Source organism: Penaeus vannamei, chromosome 23 (genome assembly GCF_042767895.1).
Source record: "Penaeus vannamei isolate JL-2024 chromosome 23, ASM4276789v1, whole genome shotgun sequence".
In the NCBI taxonomy this organism is placed as follows: Eukaryota; Metazoa; Arthropoda; class Malacostraca; order Decapoda; family Penaeidae; genus Penaeus; species Penaeus vannamei.
Window position 1 is genome coordinate 10,819,443 of NC_091571.1, and position 17,500 is coordinate 10,836,942.

Here is a 17,500-nt window from a genome sequence, read left to right on the forward strand (position 1 = left end):
GTGAATTTGGCGTCTGGTTGCGCAAGGCCCGCGTGTGGGCCGCCCGCCGGTGTCAAGGGGGACTTGCGAGACGTTGGGGACGAGTGGGTGTGGGTGTGGGTGGGGGTGTGGGTGTGGGTGTCGGTGTCGGTGTGGATGCGGTTGTGGTGTGTGTGTGTGTGTGTGTGTGTGTGTGTATGTGTGTGTGTGTGTGTGTGTGTGTGTGTGTGTGTGTGTGTGTATTTGTGCGTGTGGATGTTTGGATTAGGATGCGGTGGAGATGTGGATGTGTTTTGATTGTTATTGTTTATATACTTTTAAGTATTTGCTTTTTTATTATTTCCAACCCACAGTGTCTTTATGTACACGTAGGTATATATGCACATGTGTTGTCTGTCGGTTGTATTTTGCGTTTGTGTAACTTGGCGAGAGTGAAAGTGGCTTCTAGACTGCTTACTCACCTGTCTGACGGCCTCTGCTTGCCTGCCTGCTTGCTTGTACTTGTTTGGGGTGGCTTATCGGGTGGCTCACTCCTCGCCTCTCTCCTCCATTCACCGTGCAGCGCGAATTCGCTTTTCATTCACCGCTTTTACGCTTCGTCTTCCCGCTTCGCTTTTGTCTTGCGGCGAACGGGTCCATAACGTCTTGTTTGTTTGGATTTTGTGCCTTGTGTTCGATTTGTTATGGTTTGGAATTATTGTCGAGATGGAGGAAGGTAGGAGGCATGGGGACAGGGATAATATTGGAGGAGAAAAAGGGAATAAGGAGAGAGAGGAGGGAGGAGGGAGAGGGGAGGGGGAGGGAGAGAAGAGGGTGTGTATGTGTCCTTCATCACAGTGACGTCATCTTTATGGTGTTTGGTCGGTTAGCATTTTTTTTTTCAAGTTGCTAGCGGCCGTTGTTCCACGCTTGATGTTGCTTTTTCTTTTTGTTGATTCACATTTTGCTGTTTTTTATCATCAGTAAGTTCATCGTTATCACTCCCGCACAGTCATGATAATCTAAATTCGAATTGGTGATAGCGCTGGCACTGATTGTATTTATATATAGTCGTGTTATTACTGGATTTCCTTTCTTAATTTACTCATCATCTTGCACGTGACAGCTTTCTCAAAGGGATGACGTAATTGCTTTTGTAATTGCAGTGTTGTAGGTTTGGTAAACTAGTTTCGTGTGTGAGAAACAAAAGGCGTGGCCACTCTGTTACGGGTCAGTGGGTAATGTTGGTGGTGGGCGTGTGGGCGGGGTGGCGGCGGGTGCGAGACGCCCATAGGGAGGCAAAGGTGCTGTTAGCGAGAATGGTACCTGAGCGTGTGTTTTCTCTCTCCCCGCTCTCTCTCTCTCTCTCTCTCTCTCTCTCTCTCTCTCTCTCTCTCTCTCTCTCTCTCTCTCTCTCTCTCTCTCTCTCTCTCTCTCTCTCCCTCCCTCTCTCCCTCCCTCCCTCCCTCCCTCCCTCCCTCCCTCCCTCCTCCCTCCCTCTATCTCTCTCTCTCTCTCTCTCTCTCTCTCTCTCTCTCTCTCTCTCTCTCTCTCTCTCTCTCTCTCTCTCTCTCTCTCTCTCTCTCTCTCTCTCTCTTTATCTCTCTCTCTCTCTCTCTCTCTCTCTCTCTCTCTCTCTCTCTCTCTCTCTCTCTCTCTCTCTCTCTCTCTCTCTCTCTCTCTCTCTCTCTCTCTCTCTCTATCTCTCTCTCTCTCTCTCTCTCTCTCTCTCTCTCTCTCTCTCTCTCTCTCTCTCTCTCTCTCTCTCTCTCTCTCTCTCTCTCTCTCTCTCTCTCTCTCTCTCTCTCTCTCTCTCTCTCTCTCTCTCTCCCCTCTTCCATTTCCCTGTCCGTATCTCTTTCCCTTTCACTCTCTTTCCACTTGTTCTCTCCCTAAAAAGAAAAACACGCGCTTAGGCAGATACTGTATACATATTTTTGCTTGTATATGTGTCTGGGACGCTAGTGTGTGTTCCAGGACACAAATGACCTTTCGGGTGGACGTACGTAACTTTACACACCAAAAACAACGAAAAAAGGAAACAAAAAGAGAGAAAATAACGGCCAGCACCATTTCCTGAGATGCCTGTCATGGTAAATGGGGCGTGCGGGAGCCCGAGACTTTTGCGGTTGTTTTCATAATGGCAATATCAGACAAATCTAAAAGCACTTAATCTTTTCGCTATTAATCTTGTTGGTATCTTGTGTCATGAACGCTATCATTTCATTTTCTTACGATGATTAACTTTTCATATTTCGAAGATTGTTGACGTAGCATATTTGATTCTAAACTCCTTTGGTGTGCTACGATCCGGTATTATCCGGTTAATAAGCTTCCCACTGAGATTGTTATGATAATTATTAATCTCACTGAATTAATAATTAAAATCTCTTTCCCATTTTCCTCTCCTCCCCATCCGCAGACCCCGTTTTCTCCCCGGTTGCACCCCAGACTCCCGTGGAATAAAGAGACCGGCTGGGAATTATAAATATCTACGCATGCCTTAGTAACAGAAGGGTGTCAGACAGAGGAAGATGTGCAGGGAATGCGCTGAGAGGAGGAGGGGGAGGGGAGGGAAGGGGAGAGGGGGGCGTAGGGGAAGGGGTGAGATGAGGTTAGAGAAAGAGCAGAAAGGGGGAGCAGGAGGGGGACGGGGAAAGAAATGGGGCGAGGGAGAAGGGGGACGGGAAAAAAAGGGAGAAATAGGAAGATAGAAATGAGAAAAGGAGTTAATTGGAGAGAATTTGAGAAAGGTAAAACAAGAGCAGAGCATATGTATATTTGTACGTATTTATGCATATAGATATACATATGTGTATTTTCATATGTGTATGTATATATATATATATATATATATATATATATATATATATATATATATATATATATATGAGTGTGTGTGTGTGTGTGTGTGTGTGTGTGTGTGTGTGTGTGTGTGTGTGTGTGTGTGTGTACGCAGACACACACACGCGCACACAAACACACACATACATACATACGTGTGTGTGTATAATGAGTGTATGATTCACAATTATTAATGTTTTTATTGATATTTGGCGCAACAAAACACATGGCCCTAGAATCCGGCACTAATTGGACGAGGTTCTGAGTCACGAGAGCCAGAGTAAATGTTTGTCAGTGGAAATGTTTCTTTCTTTCGCTCTAAGTCATGTGTTTTTGTTATGTTTTACCCTTAATTGATATTGGCATCCAGAAGGGCGGGGCAGAAGATATGAGCGGAGAGTGAGTGAGTGAGTGTAAGGAAGAAAGAGAATGAGAGTAAGTGAGTATGAGAGTAAGTGAATAAGTAAGAGAGTAAAAGAGTGAGTGAGTAAGAGAGTAAGTAAAAGAGTAAGTAAGAGAGTGAGAGAGAAAAAGGGTGAGAGAGAGAGTGTGTGTGAGAGAGAGAGAGCGAGAGAAAGAGAGAAAGAGAAAGAGAAAGGGAATAAAGAATGAAAGAAAAAAAAAACGCGAGTAAGAGTGAGGGTAAGAAGGGGAGGTGTCAGAGGGAAACGTAAATCGCCCGAGCGATGATCTCCACCCATGTAGTGCTGCCTCACCCGCGCTCTGAGTCATGCTGGGATACCTCCAATACTCTCCCTCTCCCTCTCTCTCTCTCTCTCTCTCTCTCTCTCTCTCTCTCTCTCCCTCTCTCCCTCTCTCCCTCCCTCCTCCTCTCTCCCTCTCTCCTCCTCTCCCTCATTCCTCCTCTCTCCCTCTCTCCTCCTCTCTCCCTCTCTCCTCCTCTCTCTCTCCCTCTCTCCTCCCTCTCTCTCTTTCTCGCTCTCGCTCTCTCTATTTCTCTTTCTCTTTCTCTTTCTCTCTCTCCCTCTCTCCCTCTCTCCCTCCCTCCCTCCCTCAATCCCTCCCTCTCTGTCTCTTTCTCTCTCTTTCTCGCTCTCGCTCTCTCCATTTTTCTTTTTCTTTCTCCCTTTCCCCCATTCCCCTTCTTCCTCCCCCTCCCTTATTCATACCGTCTCTCGAATTCCCAAGTTCCCTCTTCCTGAATTTCCCCCGTTTTCCATCCCTCCATCCTCCCATTCCAGACGCCGCTCGATTGCAAATGCCTTATACGTCCTTCTGCCAGCCAGCAGAGCCTCCGCAAGCGCGCTATCTCAGGTTGACACATATTAAGGCACAGTGCCACTTCGCCATCACCACAGCCCTCTCTCTCTCTTGATTCCCCCCTCCCTCCTCCTCCTTCGCCAATTCTCCCCCATCATTATCCACCCACTTCTCCGTCAATCTCGATCATCTACCCCCATCTTCCTGCACCCACTCATCGCCCTTTCCTTCCTCCTCCCCCTTTTGATCATTCTGCCCTCAATGTCCCCTCCCCTTCTCTCCCTCTTTACCATTTCTTTACCTCCCCTTCTCCTCTCCCTCTCACCCAACCTTCCGCTCTCCCCCCTCTCTCCCTACCTTCCCCCTCTCACCCCATATTCCCCTCTCCACCCCCCCCTCACTCTATCTTTTCCCCTCTTCCCCCTCTCACCCTACCGTCCCCTCTCCTCCCTGTCATCCTTCCTCCCCCTCCCCCTACGCCATTCACCCCCTCCACCCCCACCCTCTCTCATCACACGCACCGCAGAGGCCTCCGTCAGCCGCGAGAGACGTACCGACGCAGGTATTCTTGTCCCCGCCGTCGGCTGCCTTCCCGGTGGGCTTGTCCGGCACCTGCGTCACTTATTCACCCGAGGGATTCCTGGGGGTTGCGGTTACCCTGGGGGCGTCGGTGTCGGAGCTGCGGGGTGGGTGGTGTTAGGTTCGGCAGGCCTCGTTTTGAACTTGTGTTTTGGGTTGTGTTATATGGCTGGTGTTTGTGTGATGCATGGGTAGCCACTGTGGAATTGGTTGATTATCATGTTGTTCTTGTTATTATTATTATTATTGTTGATATATGTAGTATTGTTATCATTATTATCATCGTTATTATTGTTGTCATTATCATCATCATCATCATCATTATTATTATTGTGTGTATTCAGAAGCAACCTGACAGGCAGTGTAGATTGGCTGCCATATATCAGACGTTCTTATTTCACATAAACGTCCATTTTCATTTGTTGAATCAGATAAGTCATAAAGAAATGAGCGACATCTATAGCATTCGTATTGTATTGCTACATTCAACGTCACCTGACTATCTACAATGATGAACTCATCACTCGGAACGTCTCATCATCACAACACTCACCTCATCCCCAGCATCACTCACCACCGGCGCCTTCACCTGCCATCACTCCTGCGGTTAGTTAGGATTTTCCTGCTAATTGGAAATGGGCTGTTAACGACCCGAAATACCTCGCTGCCAGCGGTAACGGTCCCTTGCATTAGTGTTCGGATGGGGGCTCACGGGAGAGGGGAGAGGGAGAGGGCAAGGAGAGGGGGAAATTAGAGGGAGAGGAGAGGGGGAAATCAGAGGGAGAGGGCAAGGAAAGGGGAAAATTAGAGGGTAAGGGAAGGGGGAAATTAGAGGGGGAGGGGAGTGGGAAGAGGGAAAGGAGAGAGCAAGGGAAGGGGAAACTTAGAGGGAGAGGGGAGTGGGAAAAGGGAACGGAGAGGGCAAGATAAAGGGAAAACTAGAGGAAGAGGGCAAGGGAAGGGGAAGATCAGAAGAAGAGGGCAAGGGAAGGGGGAAAATTAGAGGGAGAGGGCAAGGGAAGGGGAAAATTAGAGGGAGAGGGAAGAGGGAAAGGAGAGGGCAAGGGAAGGGGAAAATTAGAGGGAGAGGGCAAGAAGAGGGGAAAACTAGAGGAAGAGGGCAAGGGAAGAGTGAAAGGGAGAGAAAGGAGAAGGGAAAGGGAGAAGGAGGGAGAGGGAAGGGAGAAGAAGGAATGCAGATGCACACGTTAATTAAGAGCTCGTAATTAGGAAGAGAGGCAGACGGACCGTATAAGGGAGTCCGTGTGAGGAGGACCTCGGTTGCGGGTGAGGCGTCGCTTCCCCTGGCGGCCGCGTCATGCTAGGATGAACTGACGGAGGAAGTGCGACTAGCGACGGGCTGGAGAGGGGAGGACGCGGAGGGACAGGGGGGGCAGGAGAGGAGGGAAGAGGGAGAGGGAGAAGAGGAAGGGTTAGAGGGAGAAAAGGAGGGGGTAGAGGGAGAAGAGGAGGGGGAGAGGGAGAAGAGGAGGGGGACGAAGGGGAGGGGGAGAGAGAGAGGGGGGGAAAGAAAGAGGGGGAGAGAGAAAGAAGGGGAGAGAGAAAGAAGGGGAAAGAGAAAGAGGGAGAGAGAGAGAGAGAGAAAGTGGGGAATGGAATATACTACAAAAATAGAGAGAGGAAAGGGAAAAGAAAGAAAAAGAGATGACTGGCCGAGAAAGAAAAGAGAAGAGAGATAAAAGATGATTCGCCAAGACAAGTCGTAGCGTATCAAAGGCGTGACGAGAAAGGAAGAAAAATGAGAGGAGAGGGGGAAGGGGAGGAGGATGGGGGGAGGGGGGAGTTGGAGGGAGTTAAGGGGGAGGAGGATGGGAGGGGGGGAAGGGAGAGAAAGAAGGAGAAGAGGGAAGGGGAGGAAGATTAGGAGGGGAAGAAGGAAGTGGAGCAGGATGGGAGTGGGAGAAGAGGGAAGAGGAGGAGGATGGGAGAGGCGGGAGTTGAGGGGGAGGAAGGTGGGAGAGAGAGGAGAGGGAAAGGGAGGGGGAGAAGAGGGAATTGGAAGATGGGAGAGGGTGGAGTGGGAGGGGAGGGAGGGAGAGATAGCGAATAAATAAACGGAGCGTTAACTCACGACTGGTTACCGAGAGGGGGAGGAAGGGATGTCAAGGTCACGAGCTCGCTAAACATAGACGGATTTTTGCCGTTTCGACCCATAGATTAGGGGGGGGGGCTGTGTGTGTGTGTGTGTGTGTGTGTGTGTGTGTGTGTGTGTGTGTGTGTGTGTGTGTGTGTGTGTGTGTGTGTGTGTGTGTGTGTGTGTGTTTGTGTTTTTTGTGTGTATGTGCATATATTTGGATGAAAAGGCGTGTGTGATTGTATAATTCGGTTTATGTTATCAAATGAGTCCGTCAAATGTTATCTTTAGTTGTTTTTTTAACAGCCTTTTTTTTCTTTTTCGCAGGTATGTGTGTAGGCCGCCGGCAGGTGCTGAGCCCGCGGCGGTTGCGTGAGTTATCTTGACATCCTGGTGCAGAATTAAACGTCTGGGCCAACCGCTCACTTTCTTTCCCTTTTTCCCTCTCCTCTTTCGCGTCCCTTCTCTTCTCTTTTTTTGTCTTTTCCTTCCTTCCTATTTCTTTTCTTTTCTCTCATCCGACTCTCCCTCCCTCCCTCTACCTCTTCTTTCCCTCTCTCTTCCTCTTTCTCTCTCTCTCTCTCTCTCTCTCTCTCTCTCTCTCTCTCTCTCTCTCTCTCTCTCTCTCTCTCTCTCTCTCTCTCTCTCTCTCTCTCTCTCTCTCTCTCTCTCTCTCTCTCTCTCTCTCTCCCTCTCTCTCTCCCTCCCTCCCTCCCTCCCTCCCTCCCTCCCTCCCTCCCCCCCTCCCTCCCTCCTTCCTTCCTTCCTTCCTTCCCTCCCTCCTTTCTCTCCTCCCTCTACCTCCCCGCCTCTCCGTCTCCCTTCCCCTTTCCTCTCTCTCTCTCTATCCTTCTCCCTCTCCCCCTCTCCTTCTCACTCCACAATCTGTATATCTTAGAATACACAGTAAATTTGCCCGCATCCTATTAACGGCAATGGAGGCGAAGATGGATAGAGAGCGCGCGAGGGACCATTTCTTGGGCCACTGCAGGGGACGGCTCGCGAAACATTTTTTTCTTCGTGATTCTATTTGTAGCGGATCTCTTTTCATTGTTTGTTTATTTTACAATTTTTCAAGTTTTGCAAACCTATAAATTCACAATACATATGCATACATGTGGATATTCACATACGTGCACATACGCGTATATGTACTCATACATATATATGCACTTATTTGTACATATGCACACGTTCACGCACGCATATACACACGTTCACGCACGCATATACACACGTGCACATACCTGTACACATGCACATACATACAGGTAAGGAGGCGTACACATACACATACACGTGCATATAAACACATAATACCTGTACTTGCTCATATACACGTACTTACATAACAAACTCACGTATGCAATTGCACGTACACAGACACATACATCTCCTAAATCTCAAAAACTGCTTTCTTAAAGTTCGCAAAAAATGAAGACTTTCCTCGCCGTTTGTATATTATAATGATTTGCATCGCTTCCTGTGGCAAGTCCCGGGATCCTCGGGAAGGGAAGAGCAGAGCAGGACAGGAAAGGGGGATTGAGAGGGGAAGGAAGGAGGGAAATGAGCAGAACGCAGGTGTGGGATCGCGTAGCAGGGACCTAAACAAAAAGTCCCCTGGTCTTGTGATACACACGCACACACATGCACACGGGCGCACGCGCACGCACACGGGCGCACGCACATGCACACGGGCGCACGCACACGCACACGGGCGCACGCACACGCACACGGGCGCACGCACACGCACACGGGCGCACGCACACGCACACGGGCGCACGCACGCGCACACGGGCTCACGCACACGCACACGGGCTCACGCACACGCACACGGGCGCACGCACACGCACACGCACACGCACACTCACACTCACACGCACACGCACACGCACACGCACACACACACACACACACACATACACATACACACACACACACACACACACACACACACACACACACACACACACACACACACACACACACACACACACACACACACACACACACACACACACACACACACACACACACACACACACACACATACGCATATACGTACGTGTATGTATGTATATATATGTATATATGAATGTATACACGCCCAGACCCATAAAAGATCTAACCCCCTAATGAGCGTGAGTGGCAGCGAAGCGGGCGGGCGCGGCGGCCGTACCTCCCAGGCGGCGCCAGAACACAGACCGTCTTTGTTATGACTGTCCACTGTTCTTTCCCCTTTCCTCCATTCTCTACCCTTCGGTTTTTCCCGTTGCTGTTTCTCTTTTCCTGTTTTGTGCCTATTTTCATCTGATTGTTCGTGTGTATTTTCGCTTTTCATCATTCTCCGTTTTCATTATTTTGTTTATATATATATTTTTTTCATTTTCCCGTCCCCCCTTTCCTTCCTCCTCCTCCTCCTCCTCCTCTTCTTCTTCTTCTCCTTCTCTTCCTCCTCCTTCCCTATCCTCCTCCTCTTACCCTTCACCCTCCTCCTCCCGCTCCCCCCCTCCTCCTTCTCCTGCTCCTCCGCCTATTTTTATGTTATTGTCATTGTTATGATTATCATCAGGATCATTATAGTTTTCTTGTATTGGTATTGCATTTTTACTTTTTGTTGTCATTATTGTTGAAGCTTGCGTCATCATCTTTCCAAAGTAACCGATAGAATTGTTAATTTTTGTACAAAATTCTCAATTTATTATAACAAAGACTTTCTCTCTCTTTCGAGAGAGAGAAAGAGAAGAGAAGAGAAGAGAAGAGAAGAGAAGAGAAGAGAAGAGAAGAGAAGAGAAGAGAAGAGAAGAGAAGAGAAGAAGAAGAGAAGAGAAGAGAAGAGAAGAGAAGAGGAAGAGAAGAGAAGAGAAGAGAAGAGAAGAGAAGAGAAGAGAAGAGAAGAGAAGAGAAGAGAAGAGAAGAGAAGAGAAGAGAAGAGAAGAGAAGAGAAGAGAAGAGAAGAGAAGGAGAAGGAGAAGGAGAAGGAGAAGGAGAAGGAGAAGGAGAAGGAGAAGGAGAAGGAGAAGGAGAAGGAGAAGGAGAAGGAGAAGGAGAAGGAGAAGGAGAAGGAGAAGGAGAAGGAGAAGGAGAAGGAGAAGGAGAAGGAGAAGGAGAAGGAGAAGGAGAAGGAGAAGGAGAAGGAGAAGGAGAAGGAGAAGGAGAAGGAGAAGGAGAAGGAGAAGAGGAGAAGAAAAGGAGAAGGAGAGAGAGAGAGAGAGAGAGAGAGAGAGAGAGAGAGAGAGAGAGAGAGAGAGAGAGAGAGAGAGAGAGAGAGAGAGAGAGAGAGAGAGAGAGAGAGAGAGAGAGAGAGAGAGAGAGAGAGAGAGGGAGAGAGAGAGAGAGAGGGGGGACAGAAGAAGGATAGGGAGAGGCAAAGGGTAATTTGTAGGGGCGTGTTTATTGTCGGGCGCGAGCGGTTCCGGTGGAAGGAAGGGGGCAGGGGGTGCGCGTGGAGGGTGGGGGTGAGGGGGGTGGGGGCATGAGATATACGAGGGAGAGGGGGAAGATTTTAGAGGTTGGGGCGGGGGAAGGAAGGGGTTGAGAGGAAGGGTTGGTTTCCCTTGAGTTCGTGGGAATTCGAGTGAGGAGGAGAGGGGACAAATTTAGATGTATTGCAGAGCGCGAAAGGATAAAGAGAGAAAGTAGTTTTCGAGCGAAAGAGAGATAGAGAGAGAAAGAAGAGAAGAGAGGAGAGAAAGGAAGACAGAGGTGCAGGGATACAGAGAAACATACACAAGAGGGAAAATTAGAAGAGACAGAAAGAAAGAAACACACACGCGCACACACACACGCACGCACACACTCACAAGCACACACACAGAAAGAGAGACTATATTGCGGTAATGACAGGCAGACAGAGAGATAGAAACAGAAACAGAGACACAGGGAGACAGAGCGGGACAGAGCGAGAGCGAGATCTGTATTACGCTATGGTAATGGATCTCGCAAGTCTAAAGTACAGCTAACACTGGTTGCACTGTGTGGCCGACAGCGCGTTGCTCAGTGAACCCCTCTTTCTCCTGCCTCTGTGATCCCTCCATCTTATCCTCGCTCGCTTCTCCTTTCTTTTGCGTCTCAATCCCCCCTTTCTTTCTTTTTTTTTCTTATTCACGGTTACTTCTTTTTCTTATGTTTCGTCTCACTTTTTTCTTTCTATTATGGTTTATCCTTCTTCAATCTCTTTCCTCCTCTGTAGTGGTATGGAGCCCCGCCACCCTCGTGCGCTAGAGAAGGCACTAGACTAAAGAGGGTGTCGCTAATATGTCCCACATTCCTCTTTTACCCTCCTTATTCCTCCTCGTTTTCTCTCCTTTTTTCGCTTCCCATTTCTCTCCCCCTCTCTCCTTCGCTCTCCTTCCCTCCTCGGCGATCGCAGAGGTCCGGGATGTCCCTCCACGCGGCCTGGTCTCCTTCCCACCTGTCTTTCCTCTCGCCGAGATCCGTAAAGGTGTCGGGATAATTATAGTAATGTAGGGGCGGGGGGTGCCAAGTTATGCCTGGAGAGCATTGGGCGGGAGAGGAGGGAGGGGAGAAAGGGGAGGAGGGAGGGGAGAAAGGGGAGGAGGGAGGGTGTCGAGAAGGGTGGCACGGGAGGGGTGGCAAGGGAGGGCGGCACGGGGGCACACTACTGGCACTCTGACGGAGCCACGGGCGGCAGTCGGTCACTAGGAACGTGTGGGGCAGCGTGCGTGCGCGTGCGTGGATGGGCGGGCTTGGTGGCAGTGCGCTGTGTTGGGGCTCGTAGGATGCTTGCAAAGGATCTTGTAAGATCTAGAAGGGGGTTCTCGCGGATCCTTATCGGTGGTGCCCTGGAAGCTTGAAATGTGTCTGTGATTACTCTTTTTGTGATGACCCTCGTCCCCGGTGCTGTAAATATTTTTTTTTTGCTCCCAGTGAATCTGCTGTCCTCTTTTTTTGCACGTGTTCGGTCTTTAAAAGTTGAGGGAGCTCGAAAAAAGTGTGTAGTGCAAAGTATCCTTCGTTAGCATATAAGATTAGGAAGGATTAAAGGACGTCGAAGCCCCATGTGGTCGTCGTCGTAGTGAGGAAGGTCGTTCCGTCTGACGCATCCTGGTCGTAGTTGACGAGCGCCTTGTGACCCTCTTGCCCTGAGCGAGAACCGTGCCTCCCTCACCACGTGGTCCAGAGAGCAGGCGGGCGCGGGCAGGGGTGGAGGGGCAGGGCAAGGAGAGGCTAGTGCCTGTTTATCATCAACTTCGCCGTCTGGTGGCGAGCCAAGAAGACCCTCGTGTGAGCGTGGGCGTTGAGGGTAGACAGAGAGTAGACCCTGTGTAGGCGTGGAGACACCGAAAGTAACGCAGTTGTTGTTACATCAAATGCAATCATCACTATGCCTTCCATATGATACTGGCCATATCCAATCCCTGCATTGACGACATCGACGTCATCATCGTTATTTTCACATCATCACTTTTTTTTATCATTGCATCTAGCCGTCAATTCACCCAGCTGCATCGCGTTAACATCGCCCTCAGTCGTCGTCCTGGGAAATGCGAAATTTAGATAGTGGAGAGATTCAGAATATGTTAGGGACATATTTAGGGTCCCAGGAAGAGATGAAATACCTGTTCTGTCAGCGTCATTAAAAGCTGAACACCTGTTTCACTTTTACTATCAAACATCTGTTGGGAGAGAGAGCAGGTGTCGACACGCAAGGACAGGATGGTCTCGACGCTGCACATCACACTCAGTTACAACATGCCACCCGCGCATGCCATAGGTCGAAGCGCATCGTGCGAGGATGCGAACAGGATAGGCCTTGTAGCTTCCGCCGGAGGATTCCCGGCCAAGACAACGTCCTTCTCGACCTCCAACGTCGCGGAGGCTAAGCGGTTCTTCGGGGGCTCGAAGCCTATTTCTTCCTCCAGAATCTCGAGTACAACCACAGGTCCAGGGGGATATCCTTTAAGAAATTCGTCCCACTCGACCTCAAACGTGCCGAGTGTCACTTCGGCGGAAGTATTCAGTACACAGACGAACTCGTTCTCCTCGTCCAACCTCCCCTCCGTAACTGTCCCTGGAGGCATAGGCAACAGGGCAACCTCCTTATCTTCCTCGGACATCCCGGTTTGCACAGTTGGGAATCGACCTCTTTCAAGGAGCAGCAACTTCCTCCTCGCACCCACGCCGTACACGCCTTCAAGCGGCGCCCTGAGGTCGCCCTCCTGGTCGCCCGTCAGATTCAACCCCTCCAAGCCATCGACCGCCCAAGGCACGAGCGGTCCCGCCGCTTCTGCCAAACCTGGAGTCGCGACTTCGAACGAGACGAAATGGCTGAGTCAGACTGCAAGTCAGGTGAAGACGCCAGCTCCAGCCCAGCCTGCGGCGTCATCGCCGGCCCCGACCAAAGCCAAGGGTCAGAGCCAGGCCACGACCTCCGCGAAGACGTGGGCCAAGACGAGAGGCCAAAGCCAGGCCGCTGCTCAAGCCAATTCGAATGAAGCTCCCGAAGTTCCGCCTTGGGTTAGAGTGCGAAAGAACCAGGTCACGCTTCCATCAACAACGTGGGTGAAGTCAAGGCCTCAGAGTCAGGCAACACCTGTAGCCAGCGAGGCCACGACTCAAGGTGCGAAGCATGTCCCAGCACAGGTGCCGACGGCCGCGACGGCCCAGCCGACCATCCAGGCCTTGAACTGGGCCACGACGAGAGGCAAGAACAAGGCCAAGACGCCGACGTCGCCACAGGGACCGGCGGAAGCAGCTAAGCCCGAGACGACCCAAACACCAAGAGAGACTCAAGCAGAAGCCCGAAGCCAGACTGTAAGTGAGGAAACAGCCAGCAACGACCCAGCGCCAAGGAGGAGTCGCCCGCAGGTGAAGACGATTGTGAGGCGGGGACTGGCGAGGACTGGCGCCCCACCCCCCACCACAGAGTCCTCCGGCACCAGCGCTACCACACCGGGGACCCCAACCACTGCCGCTTCAGCGGGCGCTCCTCCTCTGCGGCGCACGACCTCATCCTCCAGATCACCCCTGAGATCCCCCTCGAGGACACCTGGCACCTCCCCGTCCTCCGGCGCTGTGCCAGACTGGGCCATCAACTCGAGTCCACCTTCTTCGTCCGTGTCGCCGTGGAGGGTGGAGCCCAAGCGACTCAGGCCGTCGTCCTTTTCGCGCATCGAAGATGTAAGTCATGGGCGGGGGCGTCCGGGAAATCTGGGACGGTGGATTTTGCGGAGTTGTCATTATTATATTCATTATTATTTTCGGTGTAAACGGCATTATCGTCATTTTCATCCTTGTCACCACAGATATCACAAATGCCATTTTCGCAATTACCATGATTACCACTCTTAGTCACCATGACTACCGCCTGCAGTATTTGGTCTTTCAACACATGTTAATACGATATTCATTGATTTAAATATTTTTGTAAGTGGGTTCTCAGAAGGGGTGTAATTTATCTGCCGGATCTAAATCTTGCGTTTTCTCGTCGCGATACTTGCAAGCTTTCTTTAATCGCTTGACAGATGTTTAGCATAAGCCTAAATTATCCGCCCGACACAGTCGAAAGCGTCCAGGACCCGAGACAACGATGAATATAAACACCAGCAGAGAAATCACGCAGGGGTCATACAGGTGGAGGAGAACACACAACCGCTCAGACGGCCTCTCCCTCGCTGGCACCCGGGAGGCACCAGCAGGCACTCGAGTTGATACTGCTTGGCACATGAATGGCATCTCTGATCTTACGTGGCGGGCGGGAGGGGAGGTCGGTGGGGGAGGGGGCGGGGTCGTGGTAAGGATACTATAATAAGAGGAGGGCAAGGCCGGATCGTGGAAAATGGAGACGACGATTAGGATCGCACGAAGGGAAGTAGGGAGGCGACCGAAAGAGAAAGGGAGATGAAAGGGAAAAGGGAAAGAAAAGGTAGAAGGGAAGGAGAAAGGGAGAGGAAAGGTAGAAGGGAAGGAGAAAGGGAGATGGGAAGGAGAAAGGTAGATGGGAAGGAGAAAGGGAGAGGAAAGGTAGATGGGAAGGAGAAAGGGAGAGGAAAGGTAGATGGGAAGGAGAAAGGGAGAGGAAAGGTAGGGGGGAAGGAGAAAGGGAGAGGAAAGATGGGAAGGAGAAAGGAGGAGGAAAGGTAAAAGGGAAATAAAGGAGAAGGGAGAGGAAAGGTAGAATGTAAGGAGAAAAGAGGAGGAGGAAAGGTAAAAGGGAAGGGAAAGAGAAAGGGAGAGGAAAGGTAGAAGGGAAGAAGAGAGAGAAGGAGAAAGGGAGAGGAAAGGTAGAATGGAAGTAGAGAGAGAAAAAAGAGAGAGAGAGAGAGAGTAACGGTGTCAAGGCCCCGCACCTTATTAAAAAAAAAAGGGACTCGAGCACCGATATATCTTGTATCGTGCCAGCGCCAGTACTCTCGTGGCCGGTGTTTCTCATGTTAAGTTGCAAGTTGCAGGTTATCGCCGCCATAACCACCCCCTTGCCCCCCCCCCCCCCATCGCCCTCCTTCTCAACCTCGCCCTCCCACTCCTCCTCCCCCTTCCCCTCTCTAAATAGCCTATTACCCTTGGTTTCAGAGGGAAGGGAAGAGGGAGGTGGGAGGGGAGGGGGAGAAGGAGGTGGTAGGGGAAGGGGAGGAAGGAGGAAGGAAAAAGAAGAAGGGAGAAAGAAGAAAGAAAGGAGAGAAGGATGGAAGTGAGGAAGGATGTAGGGAAAGGACGAAATGAGTAAAGAAAAAAATAGAAGAACGTAAAGGAAAGGAAGAAAGATTTGAAAGAAAGGGAGGAGAATTAAGGGAGATAGTGAGGGAGGGAGATGGGAGCGAAGGAGGAGGGAAAAACGAATATAGGAAGAAATAAAAATGAACAAGGAAGAAAGAAAGGAATGAAGGGAGTGGGTGAGGGTTAAAGGGAAGAGAAATAGGGAAAGAGAGAGGAAGGAGGAGAGCGAAATGAGGCTCGATGAGAGAATGACGGAATGGGGGGGATGATAACGTCGTGAGTTGGCGCCAGGGCTCATGAGGGTCATGCCTGCTCTCGAGGCTGTGTTACAGGTCTTTCTCTCTCTTCACTCATCTCACTGTCTGTCTATCTGTCTGTCTGTCTGATTGTCTTTTTCGTTTGTTGCGCATCTATCAACACGATATTTTGTTTGCAGATACATGCAAATGCACCCGCACATGTACAAACATACACATATACATACACTTATACGTGCATACATACACGACCCCCCCCCCCCACCTCCACCACCACCACATTATGACAAATGTATAATTTTTTTTTATTACTGGAACTTTTTTTAACAATCCTGCCGTCGTTGTTATTGTTAGCGTTAACTTAGTGTCGCTTCCCTTTTCGTAATGTCCCTATAGTAATCCAGATGATTGTTGTTATTTTTGATTTATTATTTTCACTAAAAATATCTTCCCTGACGAATAGTTCTTATAATCGGGATGACATGTGGGGTCGGCGAGGCACGCGCGGGATTTCCGGTGGGCCTCCGCTGTACCCTCTGTCAAGGTCCGCCCCCCCCCCCTATCGCCATCTCAGCCTCTTACCCCTATCTCCATCTCCGCCTTGTCTTCCTGTCTCTACTTATTTCTTTCTTTCTTGTCATTCACATTCTCCTTCTACATCTCTCTGTCTCTCTCTCTGTCTCTCTCTCTCTCTCTCTCTCTCTCTCTCTCTCTCTCTCTCTCTCTCTCTCTCTCTCTCTCTCTCTCTCTCTCTCTCTCTCTCTCTCTCTCTCTCCTCTCTCTCCCTCCCTCCCTCCCTCCCTCCCTCCCTCCCTCCCTCCCTCCCTCCCTCTCTCTCCTCTCTCCTCTCTCCTCTCTCCTCTCTCCTCTCTCCCTCTCTCCTCTCTCCCTCTCTCCTTCTCCTTCTTACTCTCTTTCTCCCTCTCTCTCTTTCTCTCCTTCTCCTTTTCCTTCTTCTCTCCTTCTGCTTCTCCTTCTCTCACCCTCTCCTTCCCTGTCTTGGGATTTCCCCCGTGACAAACCGGATGATGTTAGTATTATTACTGTTGTTGGTGTTATTGTTATTGACGGTGTTACTATTGATAGTGATTTTGAGGATATTGTCATTATTACTGATTTCTATTACGTTTTTTTAAATTTTTTGTAACTATTCTTAGGATCGTTAGTCTTTTGCTGATGTTATGGCAATTATAATTAGGCTCATTAGATGATTTTTAATACTTTTGCTGTTTATATTACTTCTCTCTTCGTCCTCCTTTCCTTTTTTCCGCCGAAATTCCTGTTATCGTTGTTGTTCTTTTTAGTCTTAGCATCAGGATTTTGTCTTTTGTTCATGTATTAGTTGAATGACAGGCCTATCTATTATTGATAGTTTCATGCTTGTTATTGTCATTGTCATTACTGTTTGCTTTATCGCATCTTAATCGCCTTATTTCTAAAGAGCGTTGTTTTTGTATTTTATTTTATTTTACTTCGTATTTATTACCGGTGTCCTTCACTTTGTATTATCCTGCTCCCTTATCTTCTTCCATTCCTTCTTTTCCTTCTCCATCCCTTTTTCCTCCCCGTCCCCTTTCTCCATCCCCATATTTCCTTTTTATCCTCCTCCTCCTCTTTCTCCTTCTCCCCTCTTTCTCCTCCTCCGTTTCCGTTTCCTCCTTCTCCTTTTGTTTCTAAAGTTTGTTTTTCCCTTTTTTCGTTCTTTTGATAAGCTCGCGCCCTCATTTTTTGTTCGCATGGTTGGATTACCTATTGGACTAATTTCCTCTGACTTTTTTTTTCTTTTTTTAAGTTCAGGTCCTTTGATGATATTGTTTTTTTTTTTCTCTCTTTCTATTTCTTTTCTATTTTTTTCATTTTTTTTACC

General features: G+C 49.5%; 1 protein-coding gene across 8 annotated transcripts in view; it reads left to right on the top strand.

Moving 5' to 3' along the window:
• Positions 1-17,500, top strand: part of LOC113817895 (serine/arginine repetitive matrix protein 2) — a 288,790-nt gene that overhangs the window by 158,030 nt on the left and 113,260 nt on the right. For 5 of the 8 annotated variants that reach the window (XM_070137657.1, XM_070137658.1, XM_070137656.1 and 2 more), the window contains exon 1: positions 11,337-13,840. The exons of the other annotated variants lie outside the window; for them this stretch is intronic. In XM_070137657.1, coding sequence (XP_069993758.1) covers positions 12,377-13,840 — 1,464 coding nt within the window. In that variant the 5' untranslated portion in view covers positions 11,337-12,376. Of the gene's footprint in view, positions 1-11,336; positions 13,841-17,500 lie in introns of those variants that run through there. 8 annotated transcript variants of the gene reach the window in all.